Raw genomic sequence first — 17,489 nt, forward strand, 5'->3', positions numbered from 1 at the left:
CATTACATGACATCACTTCTGCAGTCGGCGGACAAAATTCTTGTGCTGTCCTTGTGCTGTCTTTGCACTTTTCAGCAGACACCGACATCCCGGGGAGAAAAGACGAACATTTGTAAGCCGACCATCGGTACGTGTGTACGGGGCTTTAGACAACAGTTTCTTATTATTTTGTCTTCATTCCAGTAATATTCAGCTTATGAATGGCTCTCTGCTATACTTTTCCCCAAAAGATGTCCTGGCATTACAATATAGCTTCAAATTTGTTTTTTCTTGATGATGCTTTGATCTTTCTCTGAATTCCAATGTTCTGTTTTCTCCAAATATAACATCCCTAAGTCATCCCCTGAGTTGCACTTTCTTCTGATCTGTCCACCTAACCTTCTGATGTCAATCACTGAGAGCTGTAGCTTTCTGTTCGGCAACTTCCCCGATATAACAGACCTATGACCAATTTGATAAATCCAGTAAAAGGACAAAGGAATGGTAGCTTAGGGTAATTGTGCTTTTAAAAATCATCAATGCCCTTTGCCCTGACTGCGCACGATTCTGCCCACCAGTGTTGATGCCACTTTCCCAGTTTGTTTGCTACTGGCCTGATTTTGGACAGTGGAAGACTGAACGATAGCGATCCGTGGTTCTCTAGCTATTGTATCTAGTACTAGCTTTATAAGGTATAACAAAGATGCTTGAATGTAGCAGGGCCCATACTAGAATTTCATATAGACTGAAATCCGTTTTTCTTTATGCACAATTCTTTTCCAGCATTTGTCTTCACTGTTGTGCAAAGACATTCTTCCCTTAGTAGCCCAGATTCTTGAGTCTATATATATATAGAGTTATGGGGAGTTACATAGACATTAAAATGTGAAAATCATGAATGAAGGACGTCTCAGAGCACACAGCCCACCTGATTGAATGTACAGCAAACTGTCCCTCTAGCTAGGCCCTTGTAGCAATGGTAAGCTCATCTTCTGAATGGAGCTGGGAGTGAGCTTGCAGACTTCTCCACATACACTGGAGCATGACAGCACAGAATCATATGACAAGATCCGGCATGCCTACGTAAATACATTGTCAATTTCCTGCTGAATCTTTAAGGATGAACACATTAAGGATGAACACATATTAAAAGTGGATTTAAACTGCACAGGAAAATGCAGCATTTTTTTTGTCACCTGGGGTAAACGAAAATGCTATGAGCCAACACGTTTAAAAGTTTGAAAGAGATCAGATTACATTGTATTTTAGACAAATAGTCAAAACGTAGACTATCTCCTATTGATGCAACAATCCCCATCTTCTGTCCTTTGTGCAGTGCAGAGTGAAGCTTTATCTAGACAGTAGAGAAGGATCAGCACTATCTGATTGTCAATAACAGTCCACCCACTGGCCTTTGGTACATTGTGAGACCTTGTCCCCGACCTCCTGGATAATCCATGCTTCTCTCATCTCTTTTGTGTACCCAGCATGACTTTGGTAATAAAGTTCACAATGGCTGATGCCGGCTGTTCTGGGTCCAGTTCAGCAAAGAGGTGACAGACGTTCTCTGCAGCAGTCCCCGCTTTCCGAGCCACAAATCCAAACACCCTGAAAATAAACAACAAACATTCAACGGTTTTGCTGGCCAACTGAATCAGATACTGGGGGAGACATCTTCACCAGATTTTACAACGTAACAGAAAATTTCACAGCCATTATACAGGTGTATCAGGTGCAAAAAGCTAGAGTATCATCAAAAAGGAAATTTATTTCAGTAATTCAATTAAAAAAAGTGAAGCTCATATATTTTATAGATTCACTACACACAGTAATATATTTCTTTCTTTTAATTTTGATGATTATGGCTTACAGATAGTGAAAACTCAAAATTCATCTCAGAAAATTAGATTACTACATAAGACCAATAAAAAAATAATAAAAAAGGATTTTTAATACAAAAATGTTGGCTTACTGAAAATATGTCCATGTACAGTACAGTATGCACTCAATACTTGTTTGGGGCTTTGTTTGCATGAATTACTGCATCAATGTGGTGTGGCATGAAGGCGATCAGCCTGTGGCACTGCTGAGGTATTATGGAAGCCCCGGTTGCTTTAATAGCGACCTTCAGCTCATCTGCATTGTTGGGTCTGGTGTCTCTCATCTTCCTCTTGACAATACCCCACAGGTTCTCTATGGGGTTTAGGTTAGGTGAGTTTGCTGGCCAATCAAGCACAGTGATACCATGATCATTAAACCAGGTATTGGCAGTGTGGGCAGGTACCAAGTCCTGCTGGAAAATGAAATCAGTATCTCCATAAAGCTGGTCAGCAGAGAGAAGCATGAATTGCTCTAGAATTTCCTGGTAGATGCCTGTGCTGACTTTGGACTTGAGAAAACACAGTGGACCAACACCAGCAGATGACATGGCTCCCCAAATCATCACTGACTGGAAACTTCACACTGGACCTCATGCATTTGTATTCTGTGCCTCTTCACTCTTTCTCCAGACTCTGGGACCTTGATTTCCAAATGAAATGCAAAATTTACTTTCATCCAAAAAGAGGATTTTGGACCACTGAGCCAACAGTCCAGTTCTTTTTCTCCTTAGCCCAGGTAAGACGCTTCTGACGTTGTCTCTGGTTCAGGAGTGGCTTGACACAAGGAATGGGACAGTTGTAGCCCATATCCTGGATGGGTCTGTGTGTGGTGGCTCTTGAAGCACTGACACCAGCTGTAGTTCACTCCTTGTGAATCTCCCCCAAATTCTTGAATGGCTTTTGCTTCACAATCTTCTCAAGGCTGTGGTTATCCCTGCTAATTGTGCACCTTTTTCTACCACACTTTTTCCTTCCACTCAACTTTCCATAAATAAGCATGGATACAGCACTCTTTGCTGTATCAGCCAGCTTCTTTAGCAATGAACATTTGTGACATACCCTCTTTGTAAAGTGTGTCAATGACTGTCTTATGGTCAACTTTCAAGTCATCCCCCAGAGACCATTTAACCACTTGCCGACCGCCGCACGACTATCTACGTCGGCGGTCAGCCCCTCACAGGCAAAGTGACGTAGGGCTACGTCACTAGCTTGTGAGGGTCTAGGGAGCGAGCGCGCGCCCCCGGAGGCGCGCTCCCGCTCCCGAGTGGTCACGGACCCCCCCGCGCGTGTGACCGGCGGACCCGATCGCCGCCGGCCACTCTGCGATCGGCGGGGGAGAGGGAGAAAGTCAGGCAGCTTGTGTAAACAAGCTGCCTGTCATTCTCCTCGCTGTATGAGAGCTGATCACATGGATCTACTATGTAGATCCGTTGATCACTCTGCATACAGCTGAAGCCCCAGCCAATCAAAGTTAGAATCACGCCCCTAGGGACACACACAGCCCCTCCCTCTCAAATAAAGTTAACCCCTTCACTACCAGTGTATTTTTACAGTAACAGTGCATATGTATAGCACTGATTACTGTAGAAATGTCACTGGTAACCCCAAAAGTGTCAGAAATGTCAGTCAAGGGTCCGATCTGTCCGCCGCAATGTCGCAGTACCGCAAAAAAAATCGCAGATCGCCGCCATTACGCGTTAAAAAAAAAAACAACAAAAATGACAAAAATCTTTCCCTTAGTTAGTAAACGCAATAACTTTTGCGCAAACCAATCAAAATACGCTTTTTGCGATTTTTTTTACCAAACATAGGTAGCATAAAACAAATTGGCCGAAAATTTTAAAAAATTTTGATTTTTACATTTTTTTTTGGGGGAATTTCATATAAAAAAAAGGGAAAAATATTGCTATTTTTGCAAAATGGACGCTCTTTTTTTGTTTATAGCGCGTGATCAAAAAATCGCACAGGTGATCAAATACCGCCAAAAGAAAGCTCTGTTTGTGGGAAAAAAAGGACGCCAAATTCGTTTAGGTACAGCGTCGCACGACCGCGCAATTCTCCGTTAAAGTCACGCAATGCCGAATCGCAAAATACCCCCTGGTCGGAATGGGGGTAAAATCTTCCGGGGCTTAAGTGGTTAAAGGCTCAGGAAACCTTTACAATTGTTTTGGGTTAATTAGCTGATTATAGTGTGACATCATGAGTCTTTAATATTGAACTTTTTCAAAATAGTCTAATTTTCTGTGATATTAAATTTTGGGTTTTCACTAGCTGTAAGCCATAATCATCAAAATTAAAATAAAGAAATGCTTAAAAAAATATCACTCTGTGTGTAATGAATCTATATAATATATGAGTTTCACTTTTTGAATTGAATTACTGTAATAAATTAAATTTCTGGTGATATAATTTTTTTGAGATACACCTGTATTTCGAAATGATGGTGCTTGATCACGGCTGGCCCAAGACATTGTGCTGCCTGGGTCCAAGAATGAAATGCTGCCCCCCCCCCCCAGAAAAAAAATGCACGCCCTCCAAAAGGCCCCCCACATTTTATAGGATTATGAAAGCAGTCAGAGGGGTGTGAGTGTGTAAGGAGTGACAACAGGAGCAGGACAGAGCAGTAGACACTGGGCAGATGAGCGCACCAGGCTTTCTCCTGTCTATAGTGCCACAGTGCCCTGCAGTGCTGCGGGCATGGTACAGGAGAATGCAGTGCTGTGGGCATAATACAGAAGAATACAGGGATGTAGGCATGGTACAGGAGAATGCAGGGCTGCGGGCATGGTACAGGAGAATGCAGGGCTGCGGGCATGTTACAGGAGAATGCAGGGCTGCGGGCATGGTACAGGAGAATGCAGTGCTGCGGGCATAATACAGAAGAATGCAGGGCTGTAGGCATGGTACAGGAGAATGCAGGGCTGCGGGCATGGTACAGGAGAATGTGGGGCTGCGGGCTTGGTACAGGAGAATGCAGTGCTGTGGGCATAATACAGAAGAATGCAGGGCTGCTGGCATGGTACAGGAGAATGCAGTGCTGCGGGCATGGTGCATGAGAATGCAGGGCTGTGGGCATGGTACAGAAGAATGCAGGGCTTTGGGTATGGTACGGGATAATGCAGGGCTGTGGGCATGGTGCAGGAGAATGCGGGGCTGTGGGCATGGTGCAGGAGAATGCGGGGCTGCGGGCATGGTGCAGGAGAATGTGGGGCTGCGGCAGAGGCGTACCTAGGGTCTCCAGCGCCCTTGGCGAGGAGCTGTATCGGCGCCCCCCCCCCCCCCATGAAAAAGTAAAAAATGTAACTAAAAAAAATGTATAAAAGAGAATTGAAGGTTTCTAAGGTGTCCCTTGCTGGCCCAGTGTAGAGCTCTCTAGTGGGCAAACATTGTGTCAGGGGTGAACAACAACAAAGAGAGGGGTGACAGAGAGAGAGGGGGGTGACAGAGAGAGAGAGAGAGGTTGGGGGAGAGGGGGGTTGCAGAGAGAGAGAGGCGGGTGACAGAGAGAGATGGGGGGTGACAGAGAGAGATGGGGGGTGACAGAGAGAGATGGGGGTGACAGAGAGAGAGATGGGGGTGACAGAGAGAGAGAGGCCCCCATGTGATAAAAGTATAAGAGGGCTATGGCGCTACTCTACTATGTGATAATAAGGATGAAGGAGAAGATGTATTCATGGTGTCCAATCCCAATGACGTAGTATTGGAATGGAAATATACGTGTATACCCTTGTTTGTGCACAATAAATGATATATATACATATATATTTATATATATATATATATATATATATATATATACAGTGGGTACGGAAAGTATTCAGACCCCCTTAAATTTTTCACTCTTTGTTATATTGCAGCCATTTGCTAAAATCATTTAAGTTCATTCTTCTTCCTCATGAATGTACACATAGCACCCCATACTGACAGAAAAACACAGAATTGTTGACATTGTTGCAGATTTATTAAAAAAGAAAAACTGAAATATCACATGGTCCTAAGTATTCAGACCCTTTGCTCAGTATTTAGTAGAAGCCCCCTTTTGATCTAATACAGCCAGGAGTCTTTTTGGGAAAGATGCAACAAGTCTTTCACACCTGGATTTGGGGATCCTCTGCCATTCCTCCTTGCAGATCCTCTCCAGTTCTGTCAGGTTGGATGGTAAACGTTGGTGGACAGCCATTTTTAGATCTCTCCAGAGATGCTCAATTGGGTTTAAGTCAGGGCTCTGGCTGGGCCATTCAAGAACAGTCACGGAGTTGTTGTGAAGCCACTCCTTCGTTATTTTAGCTGTGTGCTTAGGGTCATTGTCTTGTTGGAAGGTAAACCTTCGGCCCAGTCTGAGGTCCAGAGCACTCTTGAGAAGGTTTTTGTCCAGGATATCCCTGTACTTGGCCGCATTCATCTTTCCCTCGATTGCAACCAGTCGTCCTGTCCCTGCAGCTGAAAAACACCCCCACAGCATGATGCTGCCACCACCATGCTTCACTGTCGGGACTGTATTGGACAGGTGATGAGCAGTGCCTGGTTTTCTCCACACATACCGCTTAGAATTAAGGCCAAAAAGTTCTATTTTGGTCTCATCAGCCCAGAGAATCTTATTTCTCACCATCTTGGAGTCCTTCAGGTGTTTTTTTAGCAAACTCCATGCAGGCTTTCATGTGTCTTACACTGAGGAGAGGCTTCCGTCGGGCCACTCTGCCATAAAGCCCCGACTAGTGGAGGGCTGCAGTGATGGTTGACTTTCTACAACTTTCTCCCATCTCCTGACTGCATCTCTGGAGCTCAGCCACAGTGATCTTTGGGTTCTTCTTTACCTCTCTCACCAAGGCTCTTCTCCCCCGATAGCTCAGTTTGGCCGGACGGCCAGCTCTAGGAAGGGTTCTGGTCGTCCCAAACGTCTTCCATTTGAGGATTATGGAGGCCACTGTGCTCTTAGGAACCTTAAGTGCAGCAGAAATCTTTTTGTAACCTTGGCCAGATCTGTGCCTTGCCACAATTCTGTCTCTGAGCTCTTCAGGCAGTTCCTTTGACCTCATGATTCTCATTTGCTCTGACATGCATTGTGATCTGGAAGGTCTTATATAGACAGGTGTGTGGCTTTCCTAATCAAGTCCAATCAGTATAATCAAACACAGCTGGACTCAAATGAAGGTGTAGAACCATATCAAGGATGATCAGAAGAAATGGAAAGCACCTGAGTTAAATATATGAGTGTCACAGCAAAGGGTCTGAATACTTAGGACCATGTGATATTTCAGTTTTTCTTTTTTAATAAATCTGCAACAATGTCAACAATTCAGTGTTTTTCTGTCAGTATGGGGTGCTATGTGTACATTCACGAGGAAGAAGAATGAACTTAAATGATTTTAGCAAATGGCTGCAATATAACAAAGAGTGAAAAATTTAAGGGGGTCTGAATACTTTCCGTACCCACTGTATATATATATCCAACAATCAATTTTTAGGCATATGAAAATATATAATAAATCCAATATTAAATCAAATCAAAGACTTGTGTCAACTATAAAGTGTCTAAGTGCACTGCACATATGAAAAAATATAAGAAAATAGGCAATACATATACCCATGAACTATAGTGCAAAAAAAACAGGTAAAATACAAACCATTGTGCCTGCAAAAAAAGTGTTACGTGCAAATAAATAAATTAAATAATTATAAATAATTACAATGTGTTACACAATGTGCTGTGTACAAGGAAAAATTGCCATCAATAAATATAATCCAAAATAAAGATGGTGATGTGTTAGTGCTACAAATAACCAATATGTTATATAAAGTGCTGTGTGCAAAGGAAAAATGCCCTCAATGGATAAAGTCCGATATTATAGTGGTGATATTTGGTGCTGTTAGAAGATATATTAAGGTGCTTGGTGCTCAATGCAGTGCTCTGCTCCCCTTATGGTATTGCACTCACCGCAATTCCTTCCCCATAAAGGGGTATCTAGCCTTTTTGCAGCAAGTGGATCCCTGGAGATCCGAGGTTGGATCTGCAGGAGCTGCTTGTTGAGAGTAAGAGGGGAAATATCGGTAGAACGGAGGAGTGCTGGGGCTGCAGCATTGTGTGTAAGAGTGGAGGAGGGCTGGGGATGCTGTGAGATGCAGTGAAACCAAGATGACCCCATGTACACGGTCCATGTACAGTACCTTTCAGCAGGATGACCATAGCAGGCAGGAGCTGTTCTCTTGGTCATGGAGGTGCTCTGGTCCTTTCAGCAGGTCTGTGTGGTGGAGCGATCTCTGGCTGCTTGTGCTTCCCACCCTTATTCTCTGGTCCCCCAGTCAGCCTGGGACTGGAGTGGAGAGGAGGTTGAGGGAGTTCAAGGGCTCCAGGCTCTGGCAGGTGGCAGGGGTGCTGTGCCCGCATCTTCGGAGATCCTCTTCCACCGGCCGCCTATCGCTGCTTGCCCCGCCCTCCCTGCTCTCCTTCCCCACCGTCTGTCTCCTGGGCTGCCCGCTCAGCCGCTCTCACTGTTTCAGCCCGGGATGGAGCCGCATGCTGCCTGGGGGTGCCGGGGGCCCAGGCTGAGCGGAGGGCGCAAAAATCACTAACACTGCCAAAAGATTTTTGCGCCCCCCCCTGGCCTGCGCCCCTGGCGGGCGCCGGTCTCGCCAACCCCTTGGTACGCCCCTGGGCTGCGGGCATGGTACAGGAGAATGCGGGGCTGTGGGCATGGTACAGGAGAATGCGGGGCTGCGGGCATGGTACAGGAGAATGCGGTGCTGCGGTCATGGTACAGGAGAATGCAGGGCTGCGGTCATGGTACAGGAGAATGCGGGGCTGCGGTCATGGTGCAGGAGAATGCGGGACTGCGGGCATGGTGCAGGAAAATGCGGGGTTGCGGACATGGTGCAAGAGATTGTGATGCTGCGGGCATGGTAGAGGAGAATGCGGGGCTGCGGGCATGGTACAGGAGAATGCAGGGCTTGCGGGCATGGTACAGGAGAATGCAGGGCTGCGGGCATGGTACAAGAGAATACAATGCTACGGGCATGTAGCATGCCCGCAGCACTGCATGTTCTGTAGTATAAAATTGGCCTACAGATGTGAGCACATGGCTTGCTGCCGCCATGTTTGTTTGATGGTGAAATGACCATCAAGGCTGATCTATGACAACACAGTGCTGTGAGGGTCAAATGCTGGGAAATTAGAGCTAACAAGTGGATTTCATGTCCCGGGGGTCTGAGTGAAATTATCCAATCAGATAGCCATCTGATACTCCCTGATTGAACCAGAGGAGATATCCCATGAGCATATAGTTCCCGGAAATAGCCGAACATGTATGGGCTTTCCCGAGCGGCGGCGGCGCATGTCAGGCCGGGACATTTTTTTTTTTTTGTTGACTCGAGTATGAGCCGAAGAAGAGAAGAGGCGGCGGGGGGCCCTGTGCTTGATGATATATAATCCAGAGTAAACAAATAAATGAGGATTCTAACCAGAGCGATGCCTTCAGAATGGCTTTGTGAGAGTCACTATTGCAAAAAAACTTTTACTACTGGAATCTGAGATCTGAGATCAAAGAAGAAACATCTACACATTGGATGGAATAGGTTATAACATTACCCACACTATTAATTTTTTTCGTTCAACCCACTGAACGAAAAAAAAAAAAAAAACTGAAGAGCTCAGGAGGAGCCACTGTACTAACTAGGCAATGTTGGTACAGCGATCTCCCTGCTGATTGGATGCCAAATCGACAGACCTTTTTCGGTCATGCCCCTTCGACAGGAGCCAGCATGCCATACACACGGCCAGTTTCTGTTGAGCCTGCTGATGCAACCCGATAGTCGGCCCATGTATACGGCCCTTTACTTTCCCTCTAGGTCATTATAGACACATAGGGGGAGATTTACTAAAAGTGGAGCCCTCAAAATCAGCTGTGCATGGTAACCAATTAACGTCTAACTTCAGCTTTTTCAACTAAGCTTTCACAATAAAACGTGGAAGCTGATTGGTTTCTATGTACAGCTGCACCAGATTTTGCATGCTCTAGTTCTCTAGTTGTAGTAAAATTCCCCAGGGAAGAATTTAATATAGTATTTACGTTACATTTCTGGCAGGATGGTCCCTATAAAATACCCTGCACCAAATTCCCTAAACTTCTTGAGACTGAGGAAGAAGGAGTGTTAACCTAGATGCTGTGAGACTAGTTCCCCATCAGGTCCTCCTGCCTTGTGATTGACAGCAGATGGCAGTGGGTGGATTTCATAGCCGCTTTTGGGCTGAAGAGCGTATGATGAAGACAATTACATAAGCAGAGGTCGCTTTCAATGAAACCATATATATATAGATCCAGACATTTAGGCAGCTGAAGCTATAGTCAAATTATGCTTTTATCTGTTCAAGTTAAGTGTGACCCCCACCCCCACCAAGCTTACAGTGGTTGTAAACCCTTACATATACCCAGTGAAGTGACCGGCCTCAGGTGATACACAGAGATGAAAAAAAATCCTCCTACACAAGTTGTATCTGTTTACCTGCAGCTTCTCTTCATCTTTTCAAAGTGCTGAATTTTAAAGTTTGTGAGTTCAGAAAAAAAGGGGGTGGAGAGCTGATATTACTCTGTGCAGAGCTCAGTGAGGAGAGGTCTGACAGCTGTTTAGAGGGAAGGGACACACCCCCTTCACACAGCTACAGAACTGAGGCTGTCAATCAGCTGGAAGTCCCTCCCCTGTCACCATTTTTCTCTTGGTTTTAGGAAAACTTGTCAGAAGTGATTCATACTGATAGCAGAGGAATGAAGCAGCAGACAAAAGTGACACTAGCCCTGTACACACGCACAGATTGTTGGCCGTAAATTGTCGGCCAACATCCGATCTGCCGATTGTAGGCTTGTTAGTATGATGCTTCCGACAACCAACTGGGAATTTTCGGTCGAAAAAAATCTGGTGTGCATGCTATAAAATTTTTGTTGGCCAACAAAGAACGGCCGATTGTTCCTCAGTCAGTACAGATTTCGGCAGACAAAAATCTGATGAGCAAGACTGGGCATGCTCAGAGAAGAAAAAACACAAGGAAAGTCAACCATCACATGACATCACTTCTGAAGTTGGTTTTTGTTGGCCAACAAAAGTCCAGTGCAAGTCTAGAGCACATTTCAACCAACAAACAACACTGGACAAAAGTTGGCCGATCAGTTGGCCAACAATCTGTGCGTGTGTACGGGGCTTTAGTGCTTAGGATTGAGTACACACTATAGAGGGAAATGCTTTGTTTATATTTTAGGTCTGAGGTTTACAACCACTTTAAGCTAAAGCACCTTTCAGTCTTGAATATAAATTGGATCATAGTCTTTTTGTATGATGTTATGCCTATTTACAATTAGAACAGCTTATTTAAATCTCTGCCCATTTAATGTTGCTTTGTACCACTTTTGATAATTGTTATTAACAGCTTTCATGTGTTCTTATCAAGCTTTACATCTATATATATATATATATATATATATATTTGGATACCTTTACACATACATCTGTAAAGCTTTTGTATAACTAGTAACCATTCCTTTAGGTTTCTATGTATTTTTTATATAAAATATAATGCAATGGTGGTCAACTTACTTTATATAAAGGGTCTCAAGTGCAACCTCACACGAAAAATTCAGTAAATGTAATGCTACAGAAAGCTGTAAGACTATTGGACATGCTACAGAAGATGGTCAGACTGTGAACCTGCCATAGGAGTTCTCAGAAACTGAAGATATGCTTCAAGAAACAGTAAGGCCTCATACACACTGGACAAAAGAAAAGCCAGTAGCGTTAGCTGTAGAAAGCCGTATTTTTCATATTTTTCTTTGGAGTTTTTCAGCTTTTTATCAGAGTTAGAGCATTTTTACAGCTGAAAAACTCCTCTCAAAACTCACTAGTTCTGGGGGGGGGGGGGGTTTCCAGCCAGAAAACCCCAGATTATCAGACTAATTTTCATCCATTTTTTTTTTGTTGCATGCTAGTCTCACATCGAGAGTGAAGAGGTTACTTTCATACGGATATTCTCATACGACAGAATTCAACTTCAGAAGTGATGTCATGTTGAATCGTTTTGTATGTATTTTTTCGTTTTCAAGCATACGTGTCTTTGTTCTTATGATTTTTTTCAAACGAAAACTGTACTAATTAAACAAAATTGGACGTTGTGTTCACGTACGATAAAAATGTTATAGCCTGCACACTTCGTTTTGTCGTACAAAAATTCATATTCGGCTGTCGAAAGCACTATACTAACAATCCGAAAATCGGTAGATCGTTTGTTTGATGAAATTTTACTTCCGATTTTCATATCGTGTGTACAGGCCTAAGTAAACGAGTGAATGCTAAAGAGCCACAGATTGGGCACCAGGGATAATATGGATTCAACGGATTATGGAGCCCTGTTTAGCTCAGGTTTTGAACAAAAGTATTTTAAAGCATAATAAATGCACATTTTTTTATTTTGTGCCTGTAAAGCATTTCATTAGCGATCAGCAGATTCCAGCAGATTTGCCAGTGTATCTGCTTGCCCGTAAATCCTGTATCTGACAGGAAGCATGAATGGAGCGCTGTGGTAGTTCAATAAAAAACTACAAGCCAAAAGCCGCAAAGGCTGCCGAACCTCGTCGTTTTTCATGCACAGAGCCCTGTCAATAGGTGACACTTTTTTTTAAATTTATGACAGCTAGTGGGGATCGGGGAAGTGTGGGGGCTGGTTCATTTGTAACATGTTACACCCTGAATATGGGAAAGTTGAACTTATCCATTAACTTTATTAAACAACAAAAACTATACAGAACAGTAACCTCAAAATGGAAATAATGATTAGTACAACTGGAACCCAGCACAGCTTCACAATGAAATTTTCTAGTCAGTTCATACTTACTTGGAAGTTGTCCTGTCTGGATTGGTCCACCTGCAAAAAAAAAAACAAGAGAGCCTGTAATAAGGAAATTTTTCTACTTTGGGACATGTAGACTGAGAGTTCAGAAACAGAAACGTCATGACTGTGTTACCTGCGATCCTGCGGGTCTGCACTACAGTATGTTACACTGCATACAGGATAATGTCTTCTGAAGAAGAGCCTGTAAGATACAAACACATTGTAAAGAGCTGGGAGGCGCACTTTGTAGAGGAAAGCAGCCACTAGCTGATACTCACTTGCGCTGGCTGTCAGTCAATGTGATACCCTGGTCAGATACCTTGAAATGGACATTCGTTGCACTAGATCTTGGTGGGGTCAGGATGGCAGTGGAGGCCCTAGAAATGGCTTGGGGACCTGTCAAAGATTCAGTATCCACAGAGCCAAGATAGAGGACACTGCAGGCTGGAGAGAGAAAAATACACACGTTACACAGAGATAATTGCGTTGGCCACTTTTTTTTACAGTCATTTTATGACAATAGGGTTGTGACCTGCTTCATCCAGAAACATTTATATTACTTATCTTTTATTTAGAATTCTTTATTTAGGGAAATAAAGTATGAGAGAGAGAGAGAAAAAGTATGAGAGAGAGATGTACTTTATGTTCCAATCCAGGAAGATCAGCAGCCCCATTTGGTTTAGGTCAAATCTAGGTTGTGGGGCGTGCAACATCTCCTGGTTATGCAGAAGAGCATGTAAAATTTATCCAAAGATAACAGCTACCAAAATTACCGGTTTCAAAATTTTTCCTCTCTATTATATAGAGTGCATTGCTTATCTTTTTATAATATAATACTGCACATAGCAACGGAGATTTCTCTTTTGTTCATTGACGGAAACAGCTCCTTATCTTCTTTTAGGTTATGCTGCCCCCAAGGAGTAGGTTATGCTGCCCCCAAGGAGTAGGACACTAGGTGGAAAATAATTGACTACACCTATAGGGCAGTCCTAGGGGGTATACTCCCATTTCCTGCTATTAGGAGTAAGGTCCTAGTTCCTTGCTGGGATCTCTGGCCCTAGCATTTTTTTTTTCTTTTCTGAACTGCAATCAAGTCTGTTCCAGTGAGAACTATAATTGACTGCTGGACTGTATATCCTAGATTCTTATGGTCTTCTCAGTCCGGCCAGCGAGCGCGACCTGACCATAGCTCTGCACTAGGTCAGCTGCAACATAGCCTCACTGGATGGAGGCTGGCCGGTGAGTTAAAGGTCTTACAAAGATGCATAGCCCTGGTCACGACCTAAGTTGCAGCGTACCTCTGGCACACAGCACCCCCATTCCAAGATGGTGCGGTGGTGTGCCTAGAGTGGTGCCCAACCGGTTCCAAGGTGTGGTGAGTAGTGTCCCCCCTCCCCTCTGGTGATTTCTCGGGGTGGACATGGGCCCCTCCCCAGGTGGGTAGGTCCCCCATGTGTCCTTCATTCCCAAATAGTGCCCCCCTCACTATTGGGGTCCCTCTGCAAAATACCTCCCATTCACCCTCACCTAGCCCTCCCCCAGCCCCCTTCCCCCTCTGGGGTGGCCATGCTGTATACACGCCTTGGGGTTTCAAGCGGTGATGGGGCCGGGGGGGGAGGAGGCATGCCGCCGGCTGCTCAGTTCTGAAATGTATGGGGAAATGGTCCTCGCAGGGGTTTTGGTAGTTTCCTATTGTTTTTAATGTGGCGGCCATTTTCTTGTAGCCTGTGGAGTGGTAAATCGGCGGTGGGCCTCTAGTGGCAGTGCCTGCGTTTCCTCTTCCTCTCTAAACACTGCACGGCATGCAGCTTGGCGCTCCGTGTTCCTCCTGAGTCGATGGTGGTGAGTTCCCTGTGGGTGTACAAAGCTCCCTCTTTCTGCATTAGCAGTGTGTTCGGTGCATTGGGACCTGTGATGCCACTGGTGCGGCGGTGGGGAAATTTTCACAGCAATTTTTTTCTACATTTTGCTGGCGGTTCCTAGGTTAACCATGGAGTCTCTGGAGCAGGTGTCACCGCCTGACCCACTCTCAGAAGCTGCGGAACCCTCTGAGTCTCAGTCCCTGGTGTCCAAATTTGATATGGCCCTTCAAAATAGGCCTAGCAAAAATCGTCCCCCGCCTTCACCTGCATCCTCTGTCTCCTCAGATTCTGAGGTCAATTTGGCCACCGCAGACGAGGGTCTGCATCCCCGCACCCTGAGTGCTCTGAGGACGATTCCTCTTCCACTATGGCCACGCATGAAAAGGCGCTAGTGGATTCACTGATTGTAGCAGTGCAGGGAACTTTAAAATTGAAGGACACAGCTAATCCTGCATCAGCTGCGCCGGTACAATTTGGTACCCGCAGACCAGCCAAGGCGACTAAGGTATTCCCCCTTCTCGCCTATTTTGACGATATTGTCGCTAGTCAGTGGTCTTCCCCAAAATGGTCGGGGTACCAAAGCGTTTCGCTATGAGGTATCCTTTTGAAGAGTCCCTTGTAAAGAAACTGACAGTTCTGCCGGTGGTGGATTCCCAGGTTTCCAGGTTAAATAAAGCCACACTGCTACCGGTGGAGGACTCTCCGTCCTTTAAGGACCCTGTTGACAAGAGAGCTCTCTGGTCCCATACCTATTTACCGTGGCCGGTTCAATTTTGAGGCCGGTGTTTGCCATAACCTTTGTCTCCCAGACCTTAACAGAATGGGCAAAGCTTCTGCGCCAGAATATGGAAGGGGATCAGCATCCATCTGAGCTGTCAGAACTGGCGGACCAGTTAGTACAGTAGATCTGTGATGCCTCTCTGGACGTGGCCCCCTTAGCCTGCAGGGTGTCTGCGACAGTGGGGACTCTTCGCCGCATGATGTGGCTGAAATGCTGGTCTGTGGACCAGGCTTCTAAAAAGGTGCTGACCGATCTTTCCTTTGTAGGAGACCGCCTGTTCGGATCTGCCATGGAAGAGATCATTAAAGGTCTTACGGGAGGTAAGAGTACTCTTACAGGTTACCAAGGAAAAAGAGCCTCTTTGCAAGCGTGGTCCTTTCTTCTCAGCCCACAAACGGCCCTTTCATCCCACAGGATTGCAGGACAAGGATTCAAAATCCACCCGTAACTTCGCGGGAGGTTCCAAGAGACCCTGGTCTAGGAAAGCCAAAAGCGGGTTCCGCTGGTCCCGCAGACAAGTCCACTTCTGCCTGAAGGGGCGGCTCACCAGTATCTTGGGTGGGGGGGGGGATGCTTTCATTTCTTTTCAGACCGTGGACCTCCTCTATTCAAGAAAAGTGGTTCCACGAGTTGATTCGGTCCAGTTACAAGATCGAGTTTTGGTCCTTGCCTCTAGCAAGGTTCTTCCCATCCAACTTGCGTCTGTCCCCGGATTGTCTGCAAGGCCTTCTCGGGGCGATACAGGATCATCTCCCACAAGGAGTCATTGTACCAGTTACGGAGTCTGAATGTTTTCAGGGGTTTTATTCAAACCTATTTACTGTTCCCAGGAAGGAAGGCAAGGTCCGTCAAATCCTGTATCTCAAGGCCTTGAACCGCTTTGTGCGGGTTCAAAAATTTTGGATGGAGTCCATTCGCATGGTAGTGGCATCCCTTCATCAAGGGGATTTTCTGGCATCTATCGATATCAAGTACGCTTACCTTCATATCCCAATATATGTCGGGCATCTGCATTTTCTTTGCTTTGCCGTGGGCGAGGAGCACTATCAATTCGTGGCATTACCCTTTAGTGTCGCCTCTGCTCCTCGGATGTTCACAAAGTGTTGGCCCCGGTGTTAGCTTCGCTAAAGCAGCGGGGGATTGCGGTACTGGGGTACCTCAAGGACCTTCTTCGGCGAGCAGAATCTCCGACTGCCCTAAAAGACAATCTGAATATCACTGTGCGAACTTTGCAAGAGTTCGGCTGGAAACTACATTTTCAAAAATCTGCTCTGATTCCCTCCAACAAACTGGACTACCTGGGTCTGACTCTGGATTCAGCCTCAGCCCGGGTCTTTCTCCCAGAGATACGGGCAATCAGGCTCTGCCTGTCCCTGTGGATGGATTGTCTGCATGGGCACCCTGTAAGGAATAAATCAGACAATGCCTCGGCTGTGGGATATGTCAATTTTCAAGGGGGCATCAAAAGTGCCCTAGCGGCCAGGGAAGTGGCCGGCGTTCTAAGGTGGGCAGAATGTTTTGTTCCAGGCCATGGGTGGAAAATTGGCAGGCGGACTACCTCAGTCAGTAGGCGCTGGATCAGGGAGAACGGTCTCTTCACCTGGAGGTGTTTCAACAACTGTGTCTCTGGTGGAGGACTCCCGATGTGAACCTGTTGGCCTCTTGTCTCAACCAGAAGGTTCAGAGGTTTGTGGCAAGGTCTTGGGATCCTCTGGCCGATGTCACAGATGCTCTGGTGGCCCCTTGGGGCCAGTATCTTCTAACGTATGCCTTTCCTCCACTAAAACTTCTTCCGAGGCTTCTGCGCAGAATCAAGCAGGTCACCGCTGTCCCTTGGAGACTCCCTCTCAGAGAAGATCTTTTGGCTCAAGGACCGATCTTCCATCCTGTTTTACAGTTGTTGGCTTTAACGGCTTGGCTGTTGAAAGTCAGGTGCTGAATGACAGAGGGTTGTCGGAATCATAATTCCTACGCTGTTGAAAGCTAGAAAATCTACTTCTAGGAAGACCTATCATCAAGTCTGGAGGGCGTACATTACTTGGTGCAAGTCTCGCGGTAGTTCCCCCTGTTTCTTTTCGGTGACTCGCCTTTTGGAGTTTCTCCAAAGAGGTGTAGATCAG

The 17,489-nt window shown here is 45.6% G+C and overlaps 1 protein-coding gene across 1 annotated transcript in view; it reads right to left on the minus strand.

The window, feature by feature from the left end:
- Positions 1-1,167: 1,167 nt before the first annotated feature.
- The window catches only part of TNS2 (tensin 2), a 323,653-nt gene continuing 307,331 nt past the window's right edge, over positions 1,168-17,489 (minus strand). Inside the window, exons 26-29 of the mRNA XM_082248162.1 lie at positions 13,005-13,170; positions 12,860-12,928; positions 12,730-12,759; positions 1,168-1,587 (exon numbers count right to left, since the gene is read on the minus strand). Of these exons, the coding sequence (XP_082104288.1) occupies positions 1,446-1,587; positions 12,730-12,759; positions 12,860-12,928; positions 13,005-13,170 (407 nt within the window). The 3' untranslated portion in view covers positions 1,168-1,445. The remainder of the gene's footprint in view (positions 1,588-12,729; positions 12,760-12,859; positions 12,929-13,004; positions 13,171-17,489) is intronic.

The sequence above is a fragment of the Pelophylax lessonae genome, assembly GCF_965119305.1.
Source record: "Pelophylax lessonae genome assembly, chromosome: 2".
NCBI lineage: Eukaryota > Metazoa > Chordata > Amphibia > Anura > Ranidae > Pelophylax > Pelophylax lessonae.